The 25195-nt window shown below is 50.9% G+C and overlaps 2 protein-coding genes across 4 annotated transcripts in view; one reads left to right on the top strand and one right to left on the bottom strand.

The window, feature by feature from the left end:
• Window positions 1–4345, top strand: part of STK24 (serine/threonine kinase 24) — a 93286-nt gene extending 88941 nt beyond the window's left edge. The window contains 1 exon segment of the mRNA NM_001099950.1: window positions 3253–4345. Coding sequence (NP_001093420.1) covers window positions 3253–3289 — 37 coding nt within the window. The 3' untranslated portion in view covers window positions 3290–4345.
• Window positions 4346–6968: 2623 nt separating this feature from the next.
• FARP1 (FERM, ARH/RhoGEF and pleckstrin domain protein 1) overlaps window positions 6969–25195 on the bottom strand; it is a 309098-nt gene continuing 290871 nt past the window's right edge. For 2 of the 3 annotated variants that reach the window (XM_059892059.1, XM_005213945.5), the window contains 10 exons: window positions 22785–23022; window positions 20567–20697; window positions 15765–15833; window positions 15412–15501; window positions 14674–14756; window positions 14462–14574; window positions 13824–13987; window positions 10568–10675; window positions 10048–10199; window positions 6973–8449 (listed from right to left, as the gene is read on the bottom strand). In XM_059892059.1, coding sequence (XP_059748042.1) covers window positions 8368–8449; window positions 10048–10199; window positions 10568–10675; window positions 13824–13987; window positions 14462–14574; window positions 14674–14756; window positions 15412–15501; window positions 15765–15833; window positions 20567–20697; window positions 22785–23022 — 1230 coding nt within the window. In that variant the 3' untranslated portion in view covers window positions 6973–8367. Of the gene's footprint in view, window positions 8450–10047; window positions 10200–10567; window positions 10676–13823; window positions 13988–14461; window positions 14575–14673; window positions 14757–15411; window positions 15502–15764; window positions 15834–20566; window positions 20698–22784; window positions 23023–25195 lie in introns of all 3 variants that reach the window. The other variant, NM_001192712.2, reaches the window with a different exon arrangement.

Genomic DNA, 25195 nt, shown 5'->3' with positions numbered 1-25195 from the left:
GTCCTGAGATGTTGGCTGGATGGCATGTGAAGTTTGGGGTGTGCATGGTCACTGCTACCACATGGAAGTGGTCATGAAGGAGCTGCCCGAGTCCCCCAAAGGGGGCATCAGAGAAAACCTCAGTGCTGACCCTTCAGGTTGGTTCTCCGGAACTCTGGCTCCCTCGTGAAAACATTCCAACTTCCTAACCTGCTCTCATGTTCAGGCTGGAGGGAAGACTGTTTACTTGGCCACCATCAATTTTGAGGCAGTTGAGGGAATCCAGTATGGTGTTTGGGTAACTTCCCCCCTCCTGCCACTTTTGATACTAAGAGATTACAGAAATAGAGGAAAATAGAATTAAACAGTCGCCCATATGCTTACCCAGACACCCTTGTTTTTCCCCAGGTTTGTGTCTCCATTCAGTGTGTGTGTGCAATTACATTTCTAACATGGCTTTGTTAAAATTATTGAACATTTTATCCTATAGTAATGTCACGTAGACTTTGCCCTAGTTAATTAATAATGGTCCATCTTTCTGATTTCTCTGGTCCTGCTTCATACCGGCTCTTATTTCTCATTTGAAAGATTCTTCGAATCAAACAAATAGAACCAAACCAGAAACCAGTGTTGGCTTTGGTTCCCTGCGTCTGTGGTGCCCCTCTGAGAAGTGAGGTTTTCCACGCTGTCCTGGACCGCCTGAGGAGGTTACCAGCGTCGCCTGTGCGTGACTCTGTTTCCCAGCAGCTCCAGGCCCAGAGGCTGTGGCCTGTGTGGCTTTAGTTGATCCCTGTGTCTGTTCCCTTCCTGTAGTTGTTGACACAGGTGATCTGTCCTAGTTCTGTTCAATAGAAAGATGGTGTGAGGCACGTGTGTGGCTTTAAATTTTCTAGTAGCCACATTATTTAAAAAGGCTTTAAGAAAGTGAAGTTGGCGTTAACAGTGTAGTCCTTAGCGCACTGCGTCTGCCTCTTGTTTCATCATGCAGTCAGCACAGAGGCCTTTCCCCTTGTAGGGCTGAGTCTCAGGAGCAGCTTTGTGTTTCACACTTTACGGCACGTGTCACTGGGAGCTCCCTGCATCTCGATGCCGGCGTCAGCGTCGAGTGTGACCGTACGTAACACAGGATAACATGGGTTTAAGTGCCCACCGTCTGCATTACGGTTAGCATTTTATTCCCCGTCCTCCCCAGTTCTCTCTTGTCCTCCTCCTCCTAATATTTCCTTATTTATTTGGCTGTGCTGGGTCTTTGTTCCGGCCGCAGGATCTTTAGCTGTGGTCTGTGAACTTCTGGTTGCAGCGTGTGGGATCTGGTTCCCTATCCAGGGATGGAACCTCGGCCCCCCCGTGTTGGGAGCACAGAGTCTTAACCACTGGACCAGCAGGGAAGTCCCCTTCTTCCTCCTCTGATGTGGGACTCTGCCCCAGCCCTTGGCTGACCTCGCTCCCGGCAGTCCCCGTCTGGTTCTCCGAGCTCTCTCTGTGTTGTCCCCCATCCAGAGGCATGGCCATCCACAGCGGCCTGGTCGTGGCTGATGCCCCAGACCCAGTTTCCCACCCTCTGTGTCATTCCAGTTGGGTCACCGAGGAAACAGGAAGGGCCGGCTTCTGTCTGAAGCATTTTGAAAGGTTTCTGTATGTTTTACTTTGAGTTAATGTGTGGGTCCTTTGGTGCAGCGTCAATTCTCCCATGAGTTCAGTCGCTCAGTCGTGTCCGACTCTTTGTGACCCCATAGACTGCAGCACGCCAGGCCTCCCTGTCCATCACCAACTCCCAGAGTTTACTCAAACTCATGTCCATCGAGTCGGTGATGGCATCGAACCATCTCATCCTCTCTTGTCCCCTTCCCCTCCTGCCTTCAATCTTTCCCAGCTTCAGGGTCTTTTCCAATGAGTCAGCTCTTCACATCAGGTGGCGAAAGTATTGGAGTTTCAGCTTCAACATTAGTTCCTCCAATGAACACCCAGGATTGATCTCCTCTAGGATGGACTGGTTGGATCTCCTTGCAGTCCAAGGGACTCCCAAGAGTCTTCTCCAACACCACAGTTCAAAAGCATCAATTCTTCTGCGCTCAGCTTTCTTTACAGTCTAACTCTCACATCCATACATGACTACTGGGAAAACCATAGCCTTGACTAGATGGACCTTTGTTGGCAAAGTAATGTCTCTACTTTTTAATATGCTATCTAGGTTGGTCCTAACTTTCCTTCCAAGGAGTAAGCATCTTTTAATTTCATGGCTGCAGTCACCATCTGCAGTGATTTTCTAATCACTTGTTCCCTGGGCAAGCGTCATGTGTCCTAAATGCTCTTAAAAGAGGACCCATAATATGGAATGTTTGCAGCAAGTCCCATTAAACTCATCCTCAGCCATCTCCTGTGGTTGGGTCAGCCCGTTGTGAGGCGACTAAGGGAATCTTGGTCATCAAAGGGACCTTGCCCCCATCTTTGTGTCCCAAAGCGAGACCGTGTGCAGAATTCCTGGGGGAGGGGAGCTGTCCCACCATTGAGTCTAGCCACCACCACCATGATTTGTGGGGCGTTGCATCGCTTTCCATTGCTGCGTATGAGCCGTGAACCTACCCAGGTTTTTGGATCGTAATATTTGGTCTTTATGTAGAATAAATCGTGTAAAGCCAGACATGTGTAATTTTGTGTATATTTCTTAATCTGTATTTTTCATGTTGCTTAAATATTACTATGATTTGTAATCTGTTTCATTCAGCTCGCTTTTATGTCACCATTTCTTTATTGTTGGACATCAGAATCATTTCCTAATTATTGTAATTACTGAAAATCTAAGAGTTTTAGGAAGCAGATTACATGAACAAGCCATCAATATTTTTATGGCCAAAAAGAGTTCCTTAGACTGATCAAATTGGAATGCATGTGCGCCCTTGGGATCTTACTGTGTCATTGGGTATTATCAATATTTCAATTTTTAAAAAATGATTGTAAGTAAAGGTATATCATTTACCTCTTTATTTGTATCTTTTTTTTTTTCTCCTGGGACGCTGAACACATTCTAACTTTTAAATTATCTATGAAGTTTTTAGTGTTGGAATTGTGATTTTCGTAGTTTTTATGAATTCTTCATGTCATCCTATAATTAGCTCACTGGTAGCTTGTACCATTAATTAATTTGTTACAACTTGGGGTTGTCTATGAAAACTAGGACTTTGATCATTGCTTGAAGTTTTGCAAATTAATTTTTTTTTTTTTAATTTAGAGAAAATGACATTGACTTCTGTTTCTTGTTTTGTTTCTTCCCAGATATTCTCTAAGTGGTGGAGGAACTTCATCCCATTGAAATCCCTTTGGCATTTGGGGTTTTGTTTTTCCTTTTATTTTTTTCCTTCTTCACCCTCTTCCTTTTCAAAACTCAACGAGAGCCTTTGCTGACTCCGCTGAAGAGGCGCACCATCGGGGGGCCGTTCCCGCCGCAGGGTCGCTTGTCCAGGGCCCCACAGCCCTTCCCTGCTGGCCTGGGGCCTGATGGACTCCGGATGGGGTGGGGGAAGGCCAGCTCCTCCAAGCGATTATTTTATTATTCTCGTTTTTAATTTTAACCATAGTGCACATATCAAGGAAAGTGTCTTTGAAAACAAAAATAAACCCTGAAATGTATATCTGGGATTATGATAAGGCGACTGAAGAAATGAAACCTCAGGTATCCTGCTTTACGTTGATAAGCACCCTGCCCCCGCCCCGCCCACCCCCACCCCAGGAGATGGAGAAATCGCTCTGGTGGATCAGTGTACAGACTTGTAAATAGCGTCATTTTTACGGAAAACCCTCTCGGCGTGCATAGGAATCACTGTGCACACATCGGCCAAGTGCTTCTGTAGATACCGTCAGTGGAGTAAATATTTGACAGGCCATAACTTGAGTCTATTGCCTTGCCTTTATCACATGTAAATTTTGAATTATGTGACCAGTGATTTGGGTTTTATTTTGTATCTGCAGGGTTTGCCATTAATAATAATTAAATGCCCCTCTTCGGGAACACTCCCTCTGTTTGTACCTCAGCAAATGCAGATTTTTTTCCTCCTGCGTGCCCTACGACCCCTTCGGTACACTTAGAAGTTGATTTTCCTGTTTTCATCGATGGTACTATTTCTTAGTGTTTTAAATGGAAACATATCGCGCCTCATGAAGCTTTAAATTATTTCCAGTTTGTCCCCGATGAAGCGTCCTTGTCTCACTTTGGCTGGAGCCGCGCCCGGCCCGTGTCCCGCGCCCGCCGGCCCGTCCTCCCAGTAGGGTTTTCTGTTGCACCTTGTAGTGAAACCTGCATATCATCTTTCGAAACCTCAACGTGTCTGAATGCTTTCACGAATAAATTTTGTAACAGGATTTCTGCACACTCTCCTTGAACGTGACTCTTTAAGAGGGGGCAGTGTACCCGCCATGTGATGTGTGTGTGTGTGTGTGCACTGATGAGGCTCCAGGAAGAAGTGCCCACATTCAAGCTACGGAAATGCCCAGGTCAGCTCCCTATGCAACTTTTAAAAATGGTCCTCTGAAGAGATGGGTGACTGCTCCTGGTTGGTGAAACTGTTCCGTCTTCTGAGTCGTTTGCTTTTTTCCTTCAAGGAGCAGGTGTCTCCCAGTTGGTCAGCCAGCTGTCTGTCCTTTTTTCAGCCCGTGGCAGGGGTCTCTGGGATGGGAGGTTGAGTTCTTGCTGTGATTCTTCACTGATCTGAGTTACGTGTGACATTCTTATATATTTGTTGATACGAAATCATAGTCGACTCTTGCTGGAGTAGCAGTTCTTGAGGTGGAATCCAAGGCTTTTTGGAAGGAGGGAAGTTACTGGGTAAACTTGAGGACAGGTCAGTTATCTGCAGGCCCAGTGTCCTGGAAGTCACCGGGAGAGACTTCTGAGGGGTGTTTCTTGTTTGTTCGGCAATGGAATGGAACTAGTTTTTAAAACTCTAAAATTGTCATGGTTTTTAAATTAAAAGTAGATTTGGGTTGTTGTTGATTTCTGTAAGGGATACATTTTGGTTAGGAGACATAGAACCACATGCAAATACGTTAAACAGGAAGAATTGGGAGGATTTCATTTTGTGTTTTGGAGAGAGTTATGAGGGGGCTGGCTGTTTCCCTACGTGAGGCATAAGCCACAGGTGAGTTTTGTTCGTGACTGGAGAAAAGCATCAGAGGACGGAGCCGTGTTCCCCTGGGGGGTGCCACTCAGCTGGTCTCGAGAGCCCCGTCACAGCAGCTTTCTGACCTCGAGTTCTTCAGACCCGCATACGGACAGTGGTTTGAAGACCAGACGCTGGCGTGAGCGATGGTGATGCTGACGGGTGGACGGGACTCTGGGCTCGGTGAGGTGGTGCGACCGGTTAGCAGTCGCTGGTGGGCAGCAACGCACGTCTCCCAGGTCAAGCGGCCGACTGCTTTGGGATTTAGTTGGAAATATCTAATGTTGATGGCCGCCTGGAGGAGGGGAAAGGCGCACTTTGACCAGCTTCGGAAAGTGGGTCCCCTTCCCGTGAGTTCTCTGGCTTGCTTTCTGTAGACAGAGCATCTTGCCGAGTCAAGGGAGCTCGCATTGGTCCACGTCAGGTCCTTTGTTAAAAGACAGACAGGCACCAGCGCTCCAGCAGGACCCCCTCGGGCCTGTAAATGGCAGGTGGTGGTCAGCCAGACGTGTGAGCTCAGCACTTGAGGTGCATTGAGCGCCACACCGGAGCCTCTGGCAGTCAGCGGGCTGTCTGGCCACCCTGCAGGCGGCAGGGGCGCCCAGTGGAGGGCGGCAGTGGGGGCGGTGGGCCGGCCGTGGCTGGCGGTTCACCCTTGCACAGTTGTGTCTTCTGCATGGGCTGCACCACTGCAGTCTGGGGGCCTCGGCACCGTAACAGCCTTGGGGTTGCTGCGCTGTAACCAAGTGCCGCCCACCTTCCCAACCTGGCGGTCTTATTCTCCGATGGGTCTTTTGAAGCGTTTTATTCTTTACGCGGCATTTTGTACCTTCCTTTTTGGCAAAACATGCGGTCTATTTATAAGCATTTTTATATTTTTTCCTTCCTTAAAAAAACATGGCTTCTGTATTTCTGCTATAAAATAATGGCAATAACTCGGGAGTGCTGCTGCAAGGTGTGTTCTTAAGCACAGGGTCTGTATCATGCGAGGGTCAATAAAGTTCACAGAAACAAATTGTTTTTGGAATTGTCTTTGTGTGTAGAGCGAATAGACGATGTTTGTGTTGTGGTTCTGCCCCACGCCCCCCAACCCCAGGTCTGCATGTATGAGGTGGTGTCGGGTCCTTGGAGGTAAGTGATGAGGGTGGAGCCCTCAGGACTGAGGTCAGCTCCACAGCGATCCATCACCCTTTCCGCCACCTGGGGAGACGGCCTCTGTGAGCCAGCAAGCGGGCCCCCACCAGACACCCAATCTGCCAAGAGCTTGATCTTGGACTTCAAGCCTCCAAAAACTGTTAAGACAGACTGGTTTTCCTGCTTGTTTATTAAGAAATGTGTTTTATATGCGACCCCTCGATGGTATGTTTAACAGCAGCCTGAATGGGCTGAGGTGGAGGGTGTCCCTGAAACCCAGTGTTTCCAGCAGCTTGGGGGTGGTGTGAATCACCCCCGTGATCTGGACTTGGGTTCTCTTTGACATCGCAGAGGGACGCAGGTAGGTGTGAACAGAAGACTGACCTAGGAGACGACTTCTCCCCAAGTCTTGTAGAGGTGAGTGACCAGGGAGGCTTCTGAAGATGCTAGGGGACTGGGATCAAATGGGTGCTGGTCCTCCCCATCTCGCCCCCTCAGCCCTAAATCTTCCAGAGCCACGACAGGCCTCTTGGAAATATTCTGCTTCCCCAGTTGGGAGAAGCAGATGAAACTTATCAGATTCCAAGTTTTTCCAAAGACGCTGTCTTCGCGAGCGGTTGTCTTCACCCCTTCGTCCCCGCTCCCCGTGACCAGCGCCCTCCCCAACCCACCAGCCCGAGAGGTAAAAGACACGAGACAAGATTGGTTGTTTTGCCTTAAAACTTGAGTGTGCTGGATTGTGGCGTGAGGTATTTTTTTTAATTCCCTTTTGTTAGTACTTAAAACGATCTGTACAGATTGTAAGGCAAGTGATTCACACATCTTGAGTTCCTCATCCATTTGTGTGTTTCCGCGTACGCTGGTCACAGCGCCCCCCAAGTTGGGCTCCTGTCGGTGTCTTAGGTGAGGGTTCCCCATCGCCCCCCGCCCCCCACAGGGGCTCAAAAGTATCAAGGGAATGGCGGCCACCTGATTCCCCATGGAGACAGGCAAACGGATTTTGACTGGCGGCCCCAGCGGTCACTGGAGCCCTGTTCCCTGTGTCGTCCGACTATCAAGGATGTGCAATGTCACATGTCCATCCATAGCCCAGGCCTGGGGGTGGTGAGTATCAAAAGGAGGAAAGAATGGTTTGTGAAGACAGGCACGAGATATATATATACTACTATGAGTGTGCAGTTCTAAACCACAGTTGCAGGAGGACACAGGTATGATTGTGGGGGAGTACGCACCACAACTCAGAGCCCCCGCACCCACGCCCCAACACAGCACAGACGGCCCTGGCCACTGACATACACGTTCTCATGCTTGTGAAACAGCAAAACACCACGGTTTACTACCCTCCCCCTCGACACGGCACTCGGTACACTTGACAGTCCAGAGAGGAGCTCTCAACAAAAAACAACTCACCACACCTCGTAAATAGCCATCACTTCAACAATTTGGTCAACCTACGCCAAGAAGTAGGTCTGGGAACCAGCGTCTCCCTGGAGCCTGAAGCCCCCAGTGGGATACAAGGATGCTGCAAATTGCTTGTTTTATCAAAGAAGTAAAATCCTACGAATTTCCTATCATTATAAAAGTAGAAAGATTGGGGTGGGGGGGAAACCCAAATCTGAAAATGATCTCATTTGTTAAGACTGTGCCACGTGTATTGCAAACACTGGAAAACCCATTTCGTAAAATGCAGCAACCTAGAAATTAAGAACCCCCCGAGTTTTAAGGAAAAAAAAAAGCACTTGCCCTGTCTTTTGGTTGAACAGAAGTGTTGTAAGGGGCAGCCGTGGAGGAAAAAATGTCATTTGGCACTATCTCCATGACAGTGTTTTAATACTGGCACGGGCTGAAGAGAGCCCACCTAGGGGCCAAGACGCTGCCCGCAGCAGAGATGGCGCGGGTGCAGCCCCGTGCAGGTGTGAGATACCAGCTGAAAAGACAAGGTTTAAAAATGGTCCTGTGGGGACAGGTGAGAGTTGCTGCGAAACCATGTTTTTTTGTTTTCCAGACAGGTGTTAATTTTACTAGGCTTCATTAATACAGAAGAGAGGAAACGCCTGCCAAGAGTCACCACGGCTGAAGCAATCCACACGTGTCCCCACCATCAATACACGTGAGATTCCTTGTGACTCGGGGCGTGGGCACGTGAGGCCGAGCTGGTGGCACTTCGGATCACCTCCATCCACCTAGGATGAGAAAGAAATAACTGTCAGGGCCTGCGAAAAGGTGCTTGCTTTGTTACAGCTCCTGACCCTTGGCAGTTACTCCTAAAGCCACACACAGTCTGCTGGATAGTCTATTTTAACAGAAAAGATCGTAAATGAACTCCTAGCTCCCAGGTAAAAAAACCAAGGTGGGGGGGTAGGGGGTAAGGGTTCCTCCTGGTACTCCTGAGGAACCCACTTTGAGAACCACTAACTTGGGCACACTCAACCTGCAGAAGTGCCCGAGGTGGGGCTGCATTGCCCACTCCTAATCCTCCTCAGGACAATGGGTGGGGCCCCATCCTGCTTCGAGGGAATACCATTTTATACATTCAAGTATTTGCAGTACAGGGCTGCTGCTGAGCACATCCATCCTCCCCCCACCACCCCCACAACAAAGCCTCTGGTCCGAAACGTCAGTAGTGCCTGATAAGAGAAAACTCGGGGCGGTAGGCCCAGCTTCCTGCCTTTGTGGAGATTAGAGGGCTTAAGAACAAGAAAGTGAAGTTGCTGAGTTGTGTCCAACTTGCGACTCCTAGCCTACCATGCTCCTCCATCCATGAAATTTTCCAGGCAAGAGTACTAGAGCGGGTAGCCATTCCCTTCTCCAGGATCTTCCCCACCCAGAGATCGAACCCCGTCTCCTGGATTGCAGGCAGATGCTTTACCATCTGAGCCACCAGGGAAGACAGTCCCTAATCCCAGGCTCCTGCCCCTGCCAGGCGATGTTACCCCTGCCATAGCAGCGACATTATCTCAGTTTTCCAACCCAGAATCACATTTGAGGACTGCTAATCCCCGGGCTCACTTTTTAGGCAGTGTCGCTTAGGGACCACTGCTCTGGGATGTCTCAGGCACCTTCAACCCTGGTTTTAAACCTCTGTGCTCTTCGCAGCAAGCTAACTTTACTAGGGCTTATGCATGGATCATAACTGGCGCAACGATCAGAAAGCCTTGTGGGCTCACGGCAGTGGGGCCAGGAGAGAAATACCCTAATAGGGGTGGTTTGGCACTGACAACTGCTCTCACAGCCTGTCCCAGAAGACTCAGAACTTGTACTTGAATGTGGGCAAATGAGCTAGCCTGGCTCCTTTTGTTCCATCTCTTGGCTAAAAGGAAGACCACTGCCCCTGGGTCTCTATACCATGGAGCCAGTCTCATTGATCAGGGAACTCTCAGGGGCACTGGGATTTTTTTTTTTCTTCCTCATGTTGTCTTTTGACCTGAAACTTAGCCTTTGGGCCACTAAAGGACTAAGTGGCCCGAAGGACTAAGCTACTTTTGCCATTAACTGAAAAACAAGTTCAAAACCAAAAAGTGTGCCATGCGTAGTGTGTGAACAAGCATCCAGGTTAAGAGCTGATGCTTCCAGGGAAACTCACGCTTCCATTATCCCAGGAAAACAGGTGCGTCCTTGCAATGGCCAGAGGGAACCCAGATCTTATGAGATACTTTCATTTTAAAGAAGCGGGTGTCCAGGCTGCAGGTAGCTGCTGCTAGGGTGGCCTTACCGCTCACTTGCTTGGGAGACAGCCCACAGCTCAGAAGTGTCCTGTCTGCAGGTGCCCGGGAACACTTACCTTTCAAACGTGTATTCGCTTTCGGCCCTGAAGTAGTACACGTGGGACTTGAAATGCAGCTTGAACACGTAATCTTTGTGGATGTCCTCGGACTCCGAGGGGATGGTGAGCGAGTAGCCAAGCAGAGGCAGGCTGGCAAGGGGGTGATTGTCCTGGAAAGAGGGTGGGGGGGTGTTTTGGAGAGGCGGCCGCAGGCGTGGAGGCTGCCCGCAGCCTCTCACCCTACCATGGTCAGTTTTAGCTGAGAGGTCCTGGCCTGGATGGGTTAGCTGGACACCAGCGTGTTGGCCACCTGTTAAAGCCATCCCCCGCTCCCTTGTCCAACCGGCAGACAGATGGCCCTTTTCAAGGTGGAAAGCCTCCACTTGGACCTGAGGGTTCTCTGATGGCTGTGCCCCTGCATGGCCTGGCTGGGCGGCTCAAGGGTCAAGTTCTTCATCCTTCCAGAGGAAAGCTGCCTGTCCCCCAAGCACAGAGGGTGCTGGGGGAGACTCCTTCAGCATCCACCCCAGCCACCTACCTGGTGCGATTTGTAGAAGAAGAGGCAGAAGTTCGTGAAGACCACCCACAGCTTCTGCCACCCGTTGCTGTTTTTGAATTTCCTCAGCAGGTTCCCAGACAGCTGATTCTGCAAGACAGGGAGGCCTGGAAGGAGTACAGGTGGGGGCGCCCCTGCTCTGGGCCGTGACCCTGAAAACGGCCTTTCTCCCTGGTAGGGGGCGAAACCCTTGGGAGAGTGACTATATGAACCTGGTTTAACTTTCCTGTCTCTGGTTGAATGATGTCCTCCAGTAATATCTTGAAGCCCTAACTCCCCACTCCGGTACCTCCCAATGGGACCTTACAGGGAAATAGGGTCATCAGATGTAGAATGAGGAGGATACGGGCCCGTATCCACTATGGCTGACGTCCTCGTGAGGAGGAGAGGACGTGCCTAGGTGGACGGAGGCTGACTCAAGTGATGTGTCTACAACCCCCAAACACCAAGGCCGGCCCTCAACCACAGAAGCCAGGGAGGCAAGGAAACTTCCTGCCACACAGGCTTCAGAGGGAGCCTGCACCTCTAGCCACACTTATGTCTGGATTTCTGACCTCCAGGACAAACCTGTTGGCGGTGCTTGTTACAGCATCTCTGAGAAAGGACCCCTCCCTGTCCTAAGTTCTAGAGAGCCCCACGCCAGCCGGCGGCTCCTGACCGCCACCTGGTGGCCGTGGCTGGAACATGGGTTTCAGCGCAGTGCCTCCTTGCCCAGTCCTCTGCCCTGCACAGCACTGGTGGGACCAGGCATTCCTGAACTCACATCACTGTGCACTCCCAGCCGAGTCCTCCCTCCAGAGCCCGCTTGTCACCTCTCAGAGGACCCTAAGAAGGTGCCTACACGAATCTGACAAGCCAGCAGCTCCTTGCCAGGAAGACTCAACGAAAAGAAGTGGACGGTGACGATCACATAGTCTTGTCATCACCACCACTAAATCGTTCACTTCAAAAAGGTGAAAAGGGCAAACTCAGAATAGAAATATATACATATATACACAACTATACCTGTCTGCTGTACTCTCTCCTTTTGGGACTCGTCTGTATTTACTCAAACAGGCACTTTTAATTAATGCCCCTATGAAAAGAATTTAAATGGCTCTGACGACAGGTTGCCCGTGGTCTGATGGGGAAACGGAGTGAAGGAAGGAAGCAGAGCTGTTGCCCACGGCCAGGGGCACTGCAGACAGTGTGCCACCACCCCTTCTGGCAGGTGAGCATGGCAACCAAGTGGTGCTTTGATGCTTCTGCAACACCGTTAAGGTTCCATACAAGCCTCACTGTAGACGAATGAGATTAGCACGTTTTCTTTTTCTTATGCTGCTTATTTTTTTATACTGAATCCAAAAACTTCCTCCAGACAGAGTCCAAAAAAACCTTTCTCTTGGCTGCAGTTGTCTTTGGAACTGCCACCTTAAAACCACTGGCACTGGCCCGGGGCTCACTTCCACGGGCTGCAGCCCTCAGCAGATTTCTCCTCCAAGGATCACAAAGCAAGTATTTGGATCTCTGTAATAACTATTCAAAAATGGAAAACCCCATTCTTCGCTGACAGGCTAGAACCAGGCAGGAGGTGGGCAGGATCTGGGCTGTGGTCACCACATGCTGACCGGCTCTGCCACTCAGCCGACCCCGCACACCCGGGGCTGCCGCACAAGGCCGACTGTCACCCAGAGGGCTGTGTCTGGGTGGCGTCCTGTGCGCCCCCAGGGATTAAAGAGGCGCTTTCTTACCGAATTCTCTACTTCTCTAGGGCCTGACTACACGTTTTAAAGGTGAGCATAAAGTGAGGCAAAGAGGATTTCTCATGTACAGCACAGCCCTTTCCCCCTTGGCCTCGCCTGGACAGCAGATCTGATCAGGTATCTCTTCAGGGAAGATCACTGGTTCTTCTTCCCTGCTCCTTCCTTGCTGGAAACATCCCTGTTCCTGGAGGAAATCCCTGGTTGGCAAGCTCTGCCAACAGATGCAGTGGGAAGTGTGAATGGAGGGAGGAGGAGGATGGGTATTTTCTTGGGAAGAGCGAGCCCCTCCCTCTCCGGAGTGGGGCGGGGGGTGGTTCACTGACAGCCTAGCCCATCCAAAGGCCAGGGACAGCGGCCACAGAGTCCCCTGAGGATGTTTTGAGAAGGAAGCATGCATTTTAAAACATTTTCTGAAAAAATAAAAATAAAAATAAAAAAATTTTCTGTAGCAGGGCAACTCAATAAAAGCACTTGTCTGGAACTGACAGTCACTGCCAGAGAATCATCTTGGACAACCCTATCCATCAAGATAGTCAGCTTCCCTGGTGGCTCAGACAGTAAAGAATCCACCTGCAATGCGGCAGATCCCTGGGTTGGGAGAATCCCCTGGAGGAAGGCATGACAACCCACTCCAATATTCTTGCCTGGAGAATCCCCATGGACAGAGAACCCTGGCAGGCTACTGTCCATAGGGTTGCAAAGAGTCGGACATGACTGAGCAACTAAGCATGTCCATCAAGAAACCTTAGGCACAGTCCTAGTACTGTTGATTCAAAAAGTTAATGAACTGCTGTTCTTGGCTCACCATCTCTTATGTGACATCTTTTGGACCAGGCGTACCTGGGGATCCAGAACTTGTCAGGTTTTAGAAAGATTCCCCCAGTGCCTCTCCTCCCTAGCACCCCAGGCAGTGGAGTCTGGGGCTACAGCACAGAATCTGATTCTTCAGCAAAACAGGGGCACCCACAAAACCAGTAAACAGCCTCCCGCCGCCAATGGGCTATGTCTGTAACATAATGGTTTTAGAAGGTCCTGGGCTTTGCGTTTTCTGAAAGGTTAGGGATTATGAATCTGGACTGGGGGATGCTTAGAGAATAGGGTTTGGAGAGTTCTGGAAGGTTCCTGGCCCCGACACGCCAGAGAGCGGGCTTCTCGCAAGTTCTCCCATGAACAACACCTACCGAGGTCCTGGCTGGCTGCAGCTTCCCGACCACACTGCCTCCCTGCACCCGACTCGGGTGGTGGGGGGCTCCAGGGTGCCGCCAGCACAGGGCTTGGGTGGCCCAGCCCCGACTTCCCGGTGCTGACACACAAAAAAACCACATGGACCATCTCTGCCCTACGACTGACTCCACGAGAGAAGAGGTCCGGGGGAGCAAGAGAAAACCATAAGCGTGCAGTCAGCCTGGGGGTGGACTGAGGCCCAGGCCCGCGGTCCCGCAGCAGCCCCGCCGCGCACGCGCAGTAGGCCACGCCCGGCCCCGCCCCGGCCCTACCTCCACCGCCACGCTGAAGTCCACCATGGACACGCTGGTGTTGCGGTGCCAGCATACGTGCACCATGGTGTTGCCGCGGTGCGGGGCCTGGCGCTCCAGCGAGGTGCGCGACGCACTGAGGTCGTCCTCCGACTCCTGGTCGCCCGCCGCCTCCTCGGGGGACTCTGCCGGGGGGGGGGGGGTAGGCGAAAGGAGAGCTTCCATGCTTCCATCTCTGCCCTCCAAGAAGCGCAAGAAGGCCTTTTCCCGCCTGCTCCCGGGGGTGGGGCCTACGGCGATGCAAAGACAGGGAGAGCTAGGCAGCCCCCTGGGCAGGAAGTCACATCACAGCGGCGAGGGCTTGTGCTTGGCCAAGGGGCGTCCCACCAGCCCCCCGGCCCGGGAGCCCCTCATAGTATTTTCTCCACCCCCCCAGACGCTGACAAGCAGCAGGGCTGGCCCAGAAAAGGGGATTTCTCTGCTTGCTCGTAACTGCTCAGTTCCTGGATGTTTAGCTTAAAATACAAACGTAGACTGTGGACATAAGGCGCACTGGTAAGGCGATATTCAGTGCCTAGGATGACCTCCGAGAGCCAGAGTGGTCCCTCTGCGTCCTGGCTAATCCCTCCGGGGCCCGGGCCTGTGTGCCCCACACTTACTGTTGTCCGGGGGGCTGCTGGCCAGGAACTCGGGGGCGGGGCCGCTGCTTTTCTCGGCCAAGTCAATGGCCATCTGTATGTCTTCCACCCACTTGTCCATCTCCGGCCGAGAACTGGAGGAGAGATGGACGTCAGATTTTTTCCAGGCCATGGGGAGATGGGGGCGGGAGGAAAGAGGGTACCCAGGTCAAAGGTCAGGCTCCCCGAGTTACCTGGCGGCCACCACGATGGACTGGCGCTGGCCCCGCAGAGTCAGGCAGTGGGGGACGCCCCATTCCTCTTCACTTTCCTCCATCTGTAGGGCGAGTGTGGCCGTAAGTTACGGTCAAGCAGGGGGCAGGCCACACTCAGTGCGTTTTCCAAGTTTCACTGAACTGGCTACAGCCCCAAGGGACCAAGTCAGAAAAGTCCCATTCGGGAGGATAAATGCAAGGTGAAAATGCACTATCTTTTTCTCAGCAGAGCCACAGACTTCTCTCTTCCTGACCACCGAGGAGCGTTCCGGGGATAAGCTAGGGAAAGAATCCTATGGACACTGGTTCCTCGTCTGCCTCGCTCACCAAGGCTCACAGAATGTGGACACTCGTCTACGGGGCATTTTGGGGAGAAAGATGGTTTCCTGGTCTTTACTCCCCGTGGGCAGTGTGGTCACAGCTGATCAGGGTCTGGGGGCCAGGCACCAGGCAGTAAGAGGCACGTCCACACCACGAGGCATGACAGCTTGCCTCTTCACCCGACTCCAGAAGAAACAGGGCGTGCATCCCACCATAGGAGGCGTGCTGTCCCAGGGCCCCTCCAGGGCAGCCCTAGCCAAGCCCAGGTTTTTCACGGAGCCCGTGATGCTCTCACTTCCTTATCAAGTCCCTCCGTCCCTTCCTTCCTCGTTGCGGTCACTGGCTCCTAGCCCAGAGGACCAGGTCCCCCAGCCCGGGCCCCAGGCGCATACTTACAGTCATGCCGTAGAGCGGGAGCTGCCCGTGGACTTTAAATTGATTCGAGGCCGTCAGCCCCCGGCTGGTGTACAGCAAGACATCGTTGAACTAAAGGAAGGACGACAAGAGCGGCTGAGACGAACGGGCCCGTTTGAAACCAACAAGGGCGGAAACGACTGATACATTTTCAGAACTGTGAAAACCTGTGGACCTCAACATCTCCAGTCTGAGCAGCTTTGACTGCTCTTCCTGCCTCCCACGTATGCCCGCTCTGGGGTGGCTGACGCCCAGTCCCGTGCCCCTTGCTGGTTCCACAGGCCCACATGTCACCGATTGTGGTGAGGACAGACAGCTCGGCTCTCACCACTTACCAGGAAGAACATGCGCTGCTGAAGCCCCTTCCCGGAGAGCTTGCTGAGGCTGCCCAGGCGGATGAATTCCTGCAGAGAAAACACACCCACAAGTTGGCTCGGAGCCTGCAGACCTGTGTCCGTGAAGATTCAACAGCCATGTGAGATGCTTCCACCCACCACGGTCCCTTTCATGCTAAAAATCGTAGCGATCACAGCCCCGGTTTACTGAATGCCCAGCTGTGCTGCCTCTCAGCGCCTCCCCTTCCCAGCAACCTGCAAGGCCGAGGCTAACTTCAGCTCCAGTACCAGACGGGAAGCCGGTGGTCAGAGGTCTATGGGCAGCTTCGTACTGGAACCTGTCACCGTGCACCTCACTCCCAGGCCCTGTGGGCTTCCGCTGCGAGGTGACCAAGGACCCAGGAGGGATACAACGGGGCAACAGGGGACCAAGGATGAGAGATATGCCATAGGCAAGAACTGTGAGTAGAGGGATCATCTTCACAATTTAAACGCTGGTTATCAAAAACTAGTAACTGTGTTCTAGAATTAAAGAGCCACAAGCAAGAAAGAACAAAAGTCCTGCAAGCTGCAGCCAAGACTTGGCTTGACTAAACAAATCAGTAAAAAATATTAAAAACAAAATAAAATTTTAAAAAGTATTAAAAACAACCCCCCCACTCCCGCCCCCGTCCCACCTCAAGCCCCTGTAAAATAGGAGAAAAAGAAAAGGCCCTTAATATCCTTAAGCTCCATCGGCTTCCTTCTGGAACGAAATTCACAAAGTCTAGGCCTCTGAGTTTTAACCAAATGAACCCCCACTGCACTCCTGGAAGGACTCTTTGGGCACACAATGCCTAGGACAGAAAACACACCCTGGGCCCTGACTCAGGCCAGACTGTGCTGGGGTCTTTTGCCTTGGAAGAAATCCTGCTTCCAGGACGTGACACCCCCATCTCAGCCTGACCCCAGCAAAAGGGTGGCAGGATTATGCCTGAAAGCTGTGTAAGGAATTAGACTGCAGGGAGCGTGAACATCAGATGCTCACTTATAAATTTCAATTTTTCAAATTCCACATGTAGACAAACCTCCTGGAGCCGTCTTTCCACTCATCAGGTAATTTCGATAATTTTTAAAAGACAATCAACTAGCCCTCAGTGTGTGGAACAGCCCACCTTAGAACGTGGCCCTCTGAGGGCCTCAGATCCCTCCTTCCCATTTGGGTCAGGGTTGACTTGAAACACTGAGGGGTCATGAAGCTGGTTGACCCGCAGAAGAACATACAGATAAGGCCAGTCTTGCAGTGTGTACCCAGCACCCCAGTTCTGACTTCAGCTCCATCAATAATGATTTATTAGCACACGGTGTGTTCCTGACATGTGCTGGCTGGTTATATTAGGTCCATGCACAAGCCTGTAAATTCATCCCCATTTTTCAGATAAGGAAACTGAGGAGCAAAATGAGTAAGGAACTTGCCCACACCTGGTCAGTGGGTGAATAGAGCCCACATCTGGTGAAACAAGTCTGTGCCCTGTACAATGCTGTTAGTGTGAAAGGGAACCCGAGAGTCGCTGAGTCGTGTCCGACTCTTTGCGACCCCAGGCACCATACACCCCATGGAATTCTCCAGGCCAAAGTACTGGAGTGGGTAGCTTTTCCCTTCCCCAGGATATCTTCCCAACCCAGGGATCGAATCCAGGTCTCCTGCACTGCGGGCGGATTCTTTACCAGCCGAGCCCCCTGGGAAGCCGGCTGTGCTGCGCACTCAGTTACGTTATACTAAGCGTATACGTAGTCTCTTCAAATGAGTGTAGGTGGGAGAAGAGGAAGGTAACGTATTTACTATGTTAGTTTTGCAGATTAAGTCTCATTTGATCCATAATACCTCCTTGGATCTTTGCACAGGAATCAAATGCTTTTCTATCATAGGCATGATGCTATGCTAGTTTTAGAAATCAATCCAACTGTTGGGTTTGTGGCCAATTACCTGTGTCCAGTATTTCTGGGTTACCTTGATGAATTTCTGCACTCCAAGGTTCTAATTGGTTGGCCCTGAGGAAATTTACTTTAAAGGGAGAATGATAAGTCATGTTCAGTCAGTCACGATTGATATGCCTCTCAGCTGGCCAATTAATTAATACCTACTCTGACCCTGGCCATAGAGTTAAATGTTCTTCTGGGGTCACTCAGACTCAATCAGAGTGATGAGCTATGTCTCAATCAAAAACTTAACCTCTCGTCTACCAAAAGGAAAACTCCCGCAACTGTGGGCTGGATCCATATGATTAACAGCAGGCTGTGGTCATTTGGCGGAGAAGGCAATGGCACCCCACTCCAATACTCTTGACTGGAAAATCCCATGGATGGAGGAGCCTGGTAGGCTGCAGTCCATGGGGTTGCGAAGAGTCGGACACGACTGAGCGACTTCACTTTCACTTTTCACTTTCATGCATTGGAGAAGGAAATGGCAACCCACTCCAGTGTTCTTGCCTGGAGAATCCCAGGGATGGGGGAGCCTGGTGGGCTGCCGTCTACAGGGTCGCAGAGTCGAACATGACTGAAGTGACTTAGCAGCAGTGGTCATTTGGAGAAAGAAATGGCAACCCACTCCAGTATTCTTGCCTGGAGAATCCCATGCAGAGAAGCCTGGCAGGCTACAGTGCATAGGGTCACAAAGAGTCGGACTAAGTGACTAATACACACACCACCTATGACAGAGAAAGTATGGTCCCCATGTTACAGAATGAAAGGAACATTCCAGTAGGTGAGACAGTCCAGTTCTGGTGGAGCCAGAAACTGAACCCAGGGCCACCTGCTCCAATCCACTGCTCTTTTCACAACACCGTGGAAACTATTTCTCAAAATAAGTTCCTTACAGATGCTGTTTGCCATGTAGCATTTAATATGTTAAGTATTTTATAACATCCGAAGTTAAGAGAAAATTATACCGATTCTGCAAGGCTTTAAAGGCTTCTGCATGGATGGGTGAACACGGGTTTTGATGTGCTGAGTCCTGGCAGAATTTTCTCACCAGCAGAGCTGAAGTTAAGTCCCAGCTTTAATTTCCAGCAGACAGTTACCACATAACTCTTCTGACAACATTTTATAGCTGATACTCTGCTCAGCTTTGTAATTAGGCTTCCCAACGGAAAGACCCAATACCCAAAAGGATGAAGGATATTTGTCTGAAGTTTAAGGCAGGTATGACAGATCAAAGAAGCTAAAATAAAATGCCCCTCTGAATCTGGGTTAGGTGTAGTTTGAGACAGGAGAGCTGGTAGAGAAAGTTCCCATATAGAGATCTGATGAGATGGAGCAACTATTTTTAATTCCTGGTCAATGACTGTTTCCTAGGAAGAGAGTTGGAAAAAGGTAGGTTACCCTGTATGTTTAAAATGCCCATTGGCCTGGAGGGAGCATGTTTGATATTGTGGTCCTGTACTGTGAATGACCTACCTGTCATGTGCATGGAGAAAGTGGAAGTGTTAAGTCATTCAGTTGTGTCTGAATCCTTGTGACTCCATGGACGGAGTTCTCCAAGAACACTGGACTGGGTTGTCATTCCCTTCTCCAGGGGATCTTCCTGACCCCGGGATCGAACCTGCTGCTACTGCTGCTGCTGCTAAGTCACTTCAGTCGTGTCTGACTCTGTGAGACCCCATAGACGGCAGCCCACCAGGCTCCCCCATCTCTGGGATTCTCCAGGCAAGAACATTGGAGTGGGTTGTCATTTCCTCCTCCAATGCATGGAAGTGAAAAGTGAAAGTGAAGTCACTCAGTCGTGTCCGACTCTTAGCGACCCCATGGACTGCAGCCTACCAGGCTCCTCCATCCATGGGATTTTCCAGGCAAGAGTACTGGAGTGGGGTGCCATTGCCTTCTCCGGATTGAACCTGGGCCTCCTGCATTGCAGGTGGATTCTTTACTGTCTGAGCCACCAGGGAAGCCCCATGGGGAAGTAAATGTTAAACAGCATTAAGTGAAATGTGTCTCTCTCCTAGAACTGTGTTCTGGCTACAGTTTTAATTTCTAACTTTCCCACTTACATGGGAATTTATAGCACACTTTCATGCACTAATTTCTCTGCTTTCTATTGCCCCTTCACCCAATTATTTTTTTGGGGGGGGCCACACCACAAGGCATGTGGGATCCCTTCCCAACCAGTGATCAAGCCTGTGCCCCCTGCAGTGGAAGCATGGGGTCTGAACTAACCCTGGACCACCAGGGAAATCCTCTACCCAATTCTGAAAAAAATTTTTTTCCTTTTCTTCCATCTTCATTTACCTAATTTTTTTTTGTTTAATAAGCAATCTCAAAGCCTCTCAGAATATGGTGGGGAAAAAGTATACAAGCATATCAACCAATAAGGAGAAAAAGCAGAATATGAGGTTGAAGGATTCATTTATCTTCTGACCCAAAATTTCTGAATTGCCACTGTAATATTCAAGGCATTTTCCCAGTTGTCTCCCTGTCTGGGGAAGAAAGCCACTTCAGAATTTTAATTTTGGGGTGTCCATATTCAAAAGGCTCCAATGTAAGTCACTGCAAGTCTTTCTTGGGGCTTCCCAGGTGGTGCTAGTGGTAAAGAACCTGCCTGCCAATACAGGAGACATAAGAGACACGGGTTTGATCCCTGGGTCGGGAAGATCCCCCGGAGGAGGATGTGGCAACCCACTCCAGTATTCTGGCCTGGAGAACCCCAGGGACAGAGGAGCCTGGTGGGCTGTAGTCCATGGGGTTGCAAAGAGTTGGACATGCCTAAAGTGACTTAGCACACACAAGTCTTTCTGGCTCCACCTCCAGAGCATACAGAGAGAACTTACCCTTCCTGGGATCACAAGATTGTCAATGCCAATCAAATCTTTCTTGAGTTCATGCAGCTTCTGGAAATTCTCCATCTTGATCATCGTACCGTGAAGCTGGGCCACCATTTCCGTGATCTCTGCCAAAGCAGCTGAGGAGGGAAACAGACACAAAAATTGCAGCAGTCACAGCAGACAAGGGTCATTTCCCCTTACATCTTGAAGCTTAATTCTCCAGGGTAATAGCCTCTGGTAGCTGAACCATGTTAGAAACCTTCCTTCTAGGGAAGACACCGCTATTTCTGAGTGATAATAAAAACTGCGTGATTTATTTTATGTATTGATTTGCTTTAGTTTCCCGCAAACCATCTTGAAAATGTCAGTGCCCCCTTCAGAGCTCGGTGGTGGAGTCAGAATTACTTGTTGGCATAAAGGGGCAGCAGCGAGGGGGTAAGAGTGCCTGGAATTTTGCCCCCAAGGCAGAGATTTTTCTCCCCTCCCTGTTAGCTGGAAAGAGCAGAGCGAGCAAAGAGGCCACAGAAAAATCCCGGGTGAAGGAGAGAGCTTTCTGGCAGAGGGTCCAGCTGACAGTGTAACACTTCAGGGCAACAAACACTCCAGCATGTCCTGGTTTGTCCTTCTGCGCTCATTTATTATAGTGTTTACCACGATGGCTGCAAAGAAAAACTGCAACTAACTTTTCCAATATTGGGCACATCTCCCCTACACTGACGGGCATTCAGGGTTGAGGCCTCAAGGGTCAGGCACAGACTTGAGCCTTAGAGGAGGAGGAGGAGGAGGAGGATTCTGCCAGGGAAAGGACCAGGAGGTTGTGGTGGGGAGTCCAAGCGGAAGGAATGGAATATGCCAAGGCGTGAGGCTGCATGGTTTAAAGACTGTTGTCTAAAGCAAGTCAAAACCGCGCCTCGAGCCATTTCTGTTCCTGTTGCATGAATTACCAGTGTCTTCATTGGCGGTGGTATTGGTGGTTTAGTCACTAAGTCGTGTCCGACTCTTGCAACCCCAGGGACTGTAGCCCGCCAGGCTCCTCTGTCCATGGGATTCTCAGGCCAAAAATACTGGAGTGGGTTGCCATTTCCTTCTCCAGGGGATCTTCCTGTCCCGGGGATCGAACCCGGGTCTCCTGCACTGCAGGCAGATTCTTTACCAACTGAGCTACCAGGGAACAATGTCTTCATTACTCTACGAAATCTTCCCTTGGGTTGCCTTTCTAAAAACCAAGATTAAATTTACATACTTTAGGCAAGAGACACATATCGTGACATACTGACGGGTGTGCAAAGTCTCATAATCTGTCAAGAACCCCCTGGAGAGGGTGCACTGTGTACAGACTGGCTGCAGAGTGTCCTGGCCCCCAGGGGCTACAAGTTCAGGCCAGGGAGCGCAGACGGTAACAGACCACAAACAGCACGAGAAGAGGAAGTAAATTCAAAAAGACGACGCGTGGCACAGTGGGGAAAGCGTGGGCTAGAGTGGCAACTCCATCTTTGGCCAGCTGAGCAACGCTCACCAGTGTTTACCCCTCTGAAGCCCATTTTCTTATCTATAAAATAGGATAACAACCCTTCTCTCATGGGGTCGTTAAAGGAGTAAAGGTGTTAATGTGAGAAAGACACCCGGCAGAGTACCTGGCCCAGGTGCTGAGCGAGAGTCAGTGAGTAATATCATCATCAGCTGGTAGGGAAGGATGGTCAAGAACGTGGGTTCTGGGTTTAGGTTACCAGCCGTTTACTTTGCAGCTGTGTGACTCTGGGAAGGCTCCTTAACCTCTCTGGTCTCAGCAGTCCCCATATGTAAAATGAGCTCACCAGTATCTTGTAGGCATTTCTCGAAGACTGAGAGCTGATAACACCTGAAATGCTCAGTGTGGTGACCTCGCGAATGCCCTGCAGCAACGAGCAGTAGTGTTTATTACCAGCCATTTCCGGTGGCCCATCCAAGGGCACAGTGATGAGCTTCTACCGTGTAGGTGAATGGAAGCTTTTTGGAAGGGACGGACTCTAAGTGGAGCTTCTCCAGGATTCTTTGCACTAACCACCCAGGACAGAAGGAGAAAATGCAGGCAAGAGGATGGAGAAGAGAAGCGAATCATTACTGCCTAACAGGACAGACCAAGACGGAACAGAAAATGCCGGCCCAGGTCCTACAAAGCGAGTCTACCTGGCTTGGGACACAACCCCAGAGACTTCCCCCTCAACCAACACACACACCCACTCACCTCGGCAGTCCCTGAAGTCGCTGTGGCTGGGCGGGTAGTGTTTGCACAATCGCTCCAGGACCTGCTTGTAGTGCATGAGCCGGTGCAGCGGGCGCAGGAGGAAGGTGTTGAGCGGCAGGTAGCACACCTTCTGCAGCTCGAAGTCTCGGCACAAGCTCTCCAGCCGCCGGGAGCCCCGGATGCCGGTCTCCAGCGCCTCCAGCGCCTCGCTGTGCTTCCACAAGTGAGCAGCCAGTTGCTGGTAGGGAAGACACGGGAGCGGGGCGGGGCCGGGAGGGGGCGGGGCCAGGGAGACCAGAGGAGTCTGGCTCAGCCACGTGGTCCACCCCAGCCTGACTCTCCCAAGGCATCACCTTTGCTTTCATTATCTCATCCCACTTGTTTAATCTCATGCTTTTAATATTTCACTATTTAAGTTCTCAAGATGAAATAAAAAAAGCTCTATAAAAGCACAGAGCAGTTTAAAATACGCAGGGATCATAAAATATTTGAGATGTATATGGAACACTAGAGATGTAAGTGTCCTTTTAAAACAAGACTGGTGAAACTCAGGGGAAATAAATGAATGGGAGTGCCTTCAGGGGGCTTGGGGTTTTCTCCTAAATGTCACAAAGAAAATGACAAAGAGGCCAGGGCCACCCAATAAACGTCACATAGTGAAAAGTACATGTTTCTGTTTGGCTCCCTCCCCTTCGCTTGTGTAATAACTGAGCATCTGCCGTGAGACACCTGCTCTGCTGGATTCTGGGGCGCGGATGGGAGTGATGAGCCTCGGTCCTTCTCTACTGGGGTCTGGCCGAGATCCTTTGCTTGGGCAAACTTTTGTCAGGCTCCTGAACCTTCTCCCAGGCGGGGCTGTACACTTCCGTGTACCATCCGGTTTTAGAACTCTGTTATAGCTCAGTTCAACCAGAACCCCCCACCCTGGGAATCTGGTCACCCTTGACATTTGTTGGGGGGCTCTCCATCTGCCACTGCCCGCCAGATGATGTCTTCACCTAAGAATCCCATTAGATTGGTTCAGCTAGAACTCCCCCTCACGACCCTGATGTTTCCTCCTAGTACTTTTTCACCCTCTGAGCCTGGCCCTGATCCTTGGCTGTAGATTCCCGCTGCACTGAGAGCTGATTCCAGTCTCTCTCCCACTGTAAAACCCCCCTGCAGTGTCCCCGCACCTACTGCAAAGGTCCAGAACAAAGTCTGCTCTACCATCCTTAACGACTGTTGCTGAATATCGTTTTCCTTTAACGGGCAGTGGTGGAGACAGCTGCAGGGTAAGAAGTCTGATAGGGCATTCCAGAAGGGATTAATTCCTTATGGTAGCTACTGTCCTTGTCTTCCCCCTCATTCCCAGAAGCTGGCTATCTGTGTGCTAATTCCCAGAACATCTGGGTTCCCAATCCTGGCATCTCCATTCCCACAGCCCACAAAGAGCTGAAAATCCAGGAGTCCAGATTCAAAAGTCCAAAATCAACCCCCCAACTCCCCCCACCCTACTGGAACTGAGGCTGCCCCCTGATCCTCTCACGCAGGATGGGTGCTGCCACTTGTTACTCAAGACAGAAAAACCAGGACAAGATTCCAGATGCCCTCAGGTTTTGAGTTCTTCGCCAAAACCTACCAATTCTACCTCCTGGAAACAGCAAGCCTGTTCCTGGCTTCGCCTGGTGGTCACCGCCCTTGTTCAGACCCCTGCCAGGGTGTCTCCACTGGGGTCTCTGCTTCACTTCTGCCCTCTGACTTTCGAGTGGCTCCAAAAGGAGCTTCCACCAATGCAGTCGAGCACATCGCCTCCTGCTTGGGATATCCCAAGAACTCCCACCATCTCAGGACAACCTCTGGAGTCTTCGGCAGGGCGCATGGGGCCCTGATCAGTGATCTCTCCTGCCCTTCATTGTGGCTTCTTGCTCCTCATTCCAGCACCTACTGAATGTGCTGGGCTCTAGCACCCAGAGCCCTGGCACGGGGCACTCTGCTCCTAAGGACCCCCTTCAGGCTCAGCTCTGAGTCTTTTCCTGCTCTCCAGGCTGAGTTAGTGACTCCTCCTCCTCCTGGACTTCCTGTCCCCCTTAGCCATTATCATGTGGTCTCCCTGTTGAGTTTATTTGGTGATTTAAAAAATATATAGATTCACGCGTGCTGTGCTGAGTAGCTTCAGTCGTGTCTGACTCTTTTCGATCCCATGGACTGTAGCCCGCCAGGCTCCTCCATCCATGGGATTCTCCAGGCAAGAATACTAGAGTGAGTTGCCATTTCCTCCTCCAGGGGATCTTGCCAACCCAGGGATCAAACCTGCATCTCCTGCATTGCAGGTGGATTCTTCACCGCTGAGCCACCAGGGAAGCCCCATATAGATCCACAGGAAGTTGCAAAGCCAAGTGCAGAGGGTCTTATGCATCCTTCCCCCAGCC

Source organism: Bos taurus, chromosome 12, assembly GCF_002263795.3.
Source record: "Bos taurus isolate L1 Dominette 01449 registration number 42190680 breed Hereford chromosome 12, ARS-UCD2.0, whole genome shotgun sequence".
NCBI classification, from domain to species: Eukaryota; Metazoa; Chordata; class Mammalia; order Artiodactyla; family Bovidae; genus Bos; species Bos taurus.
The sequence above is the reverse complement of the archived record's forward strand: the minus strand, read 5'-3'. Positions and strand labels throughout refer to the sequence as shown.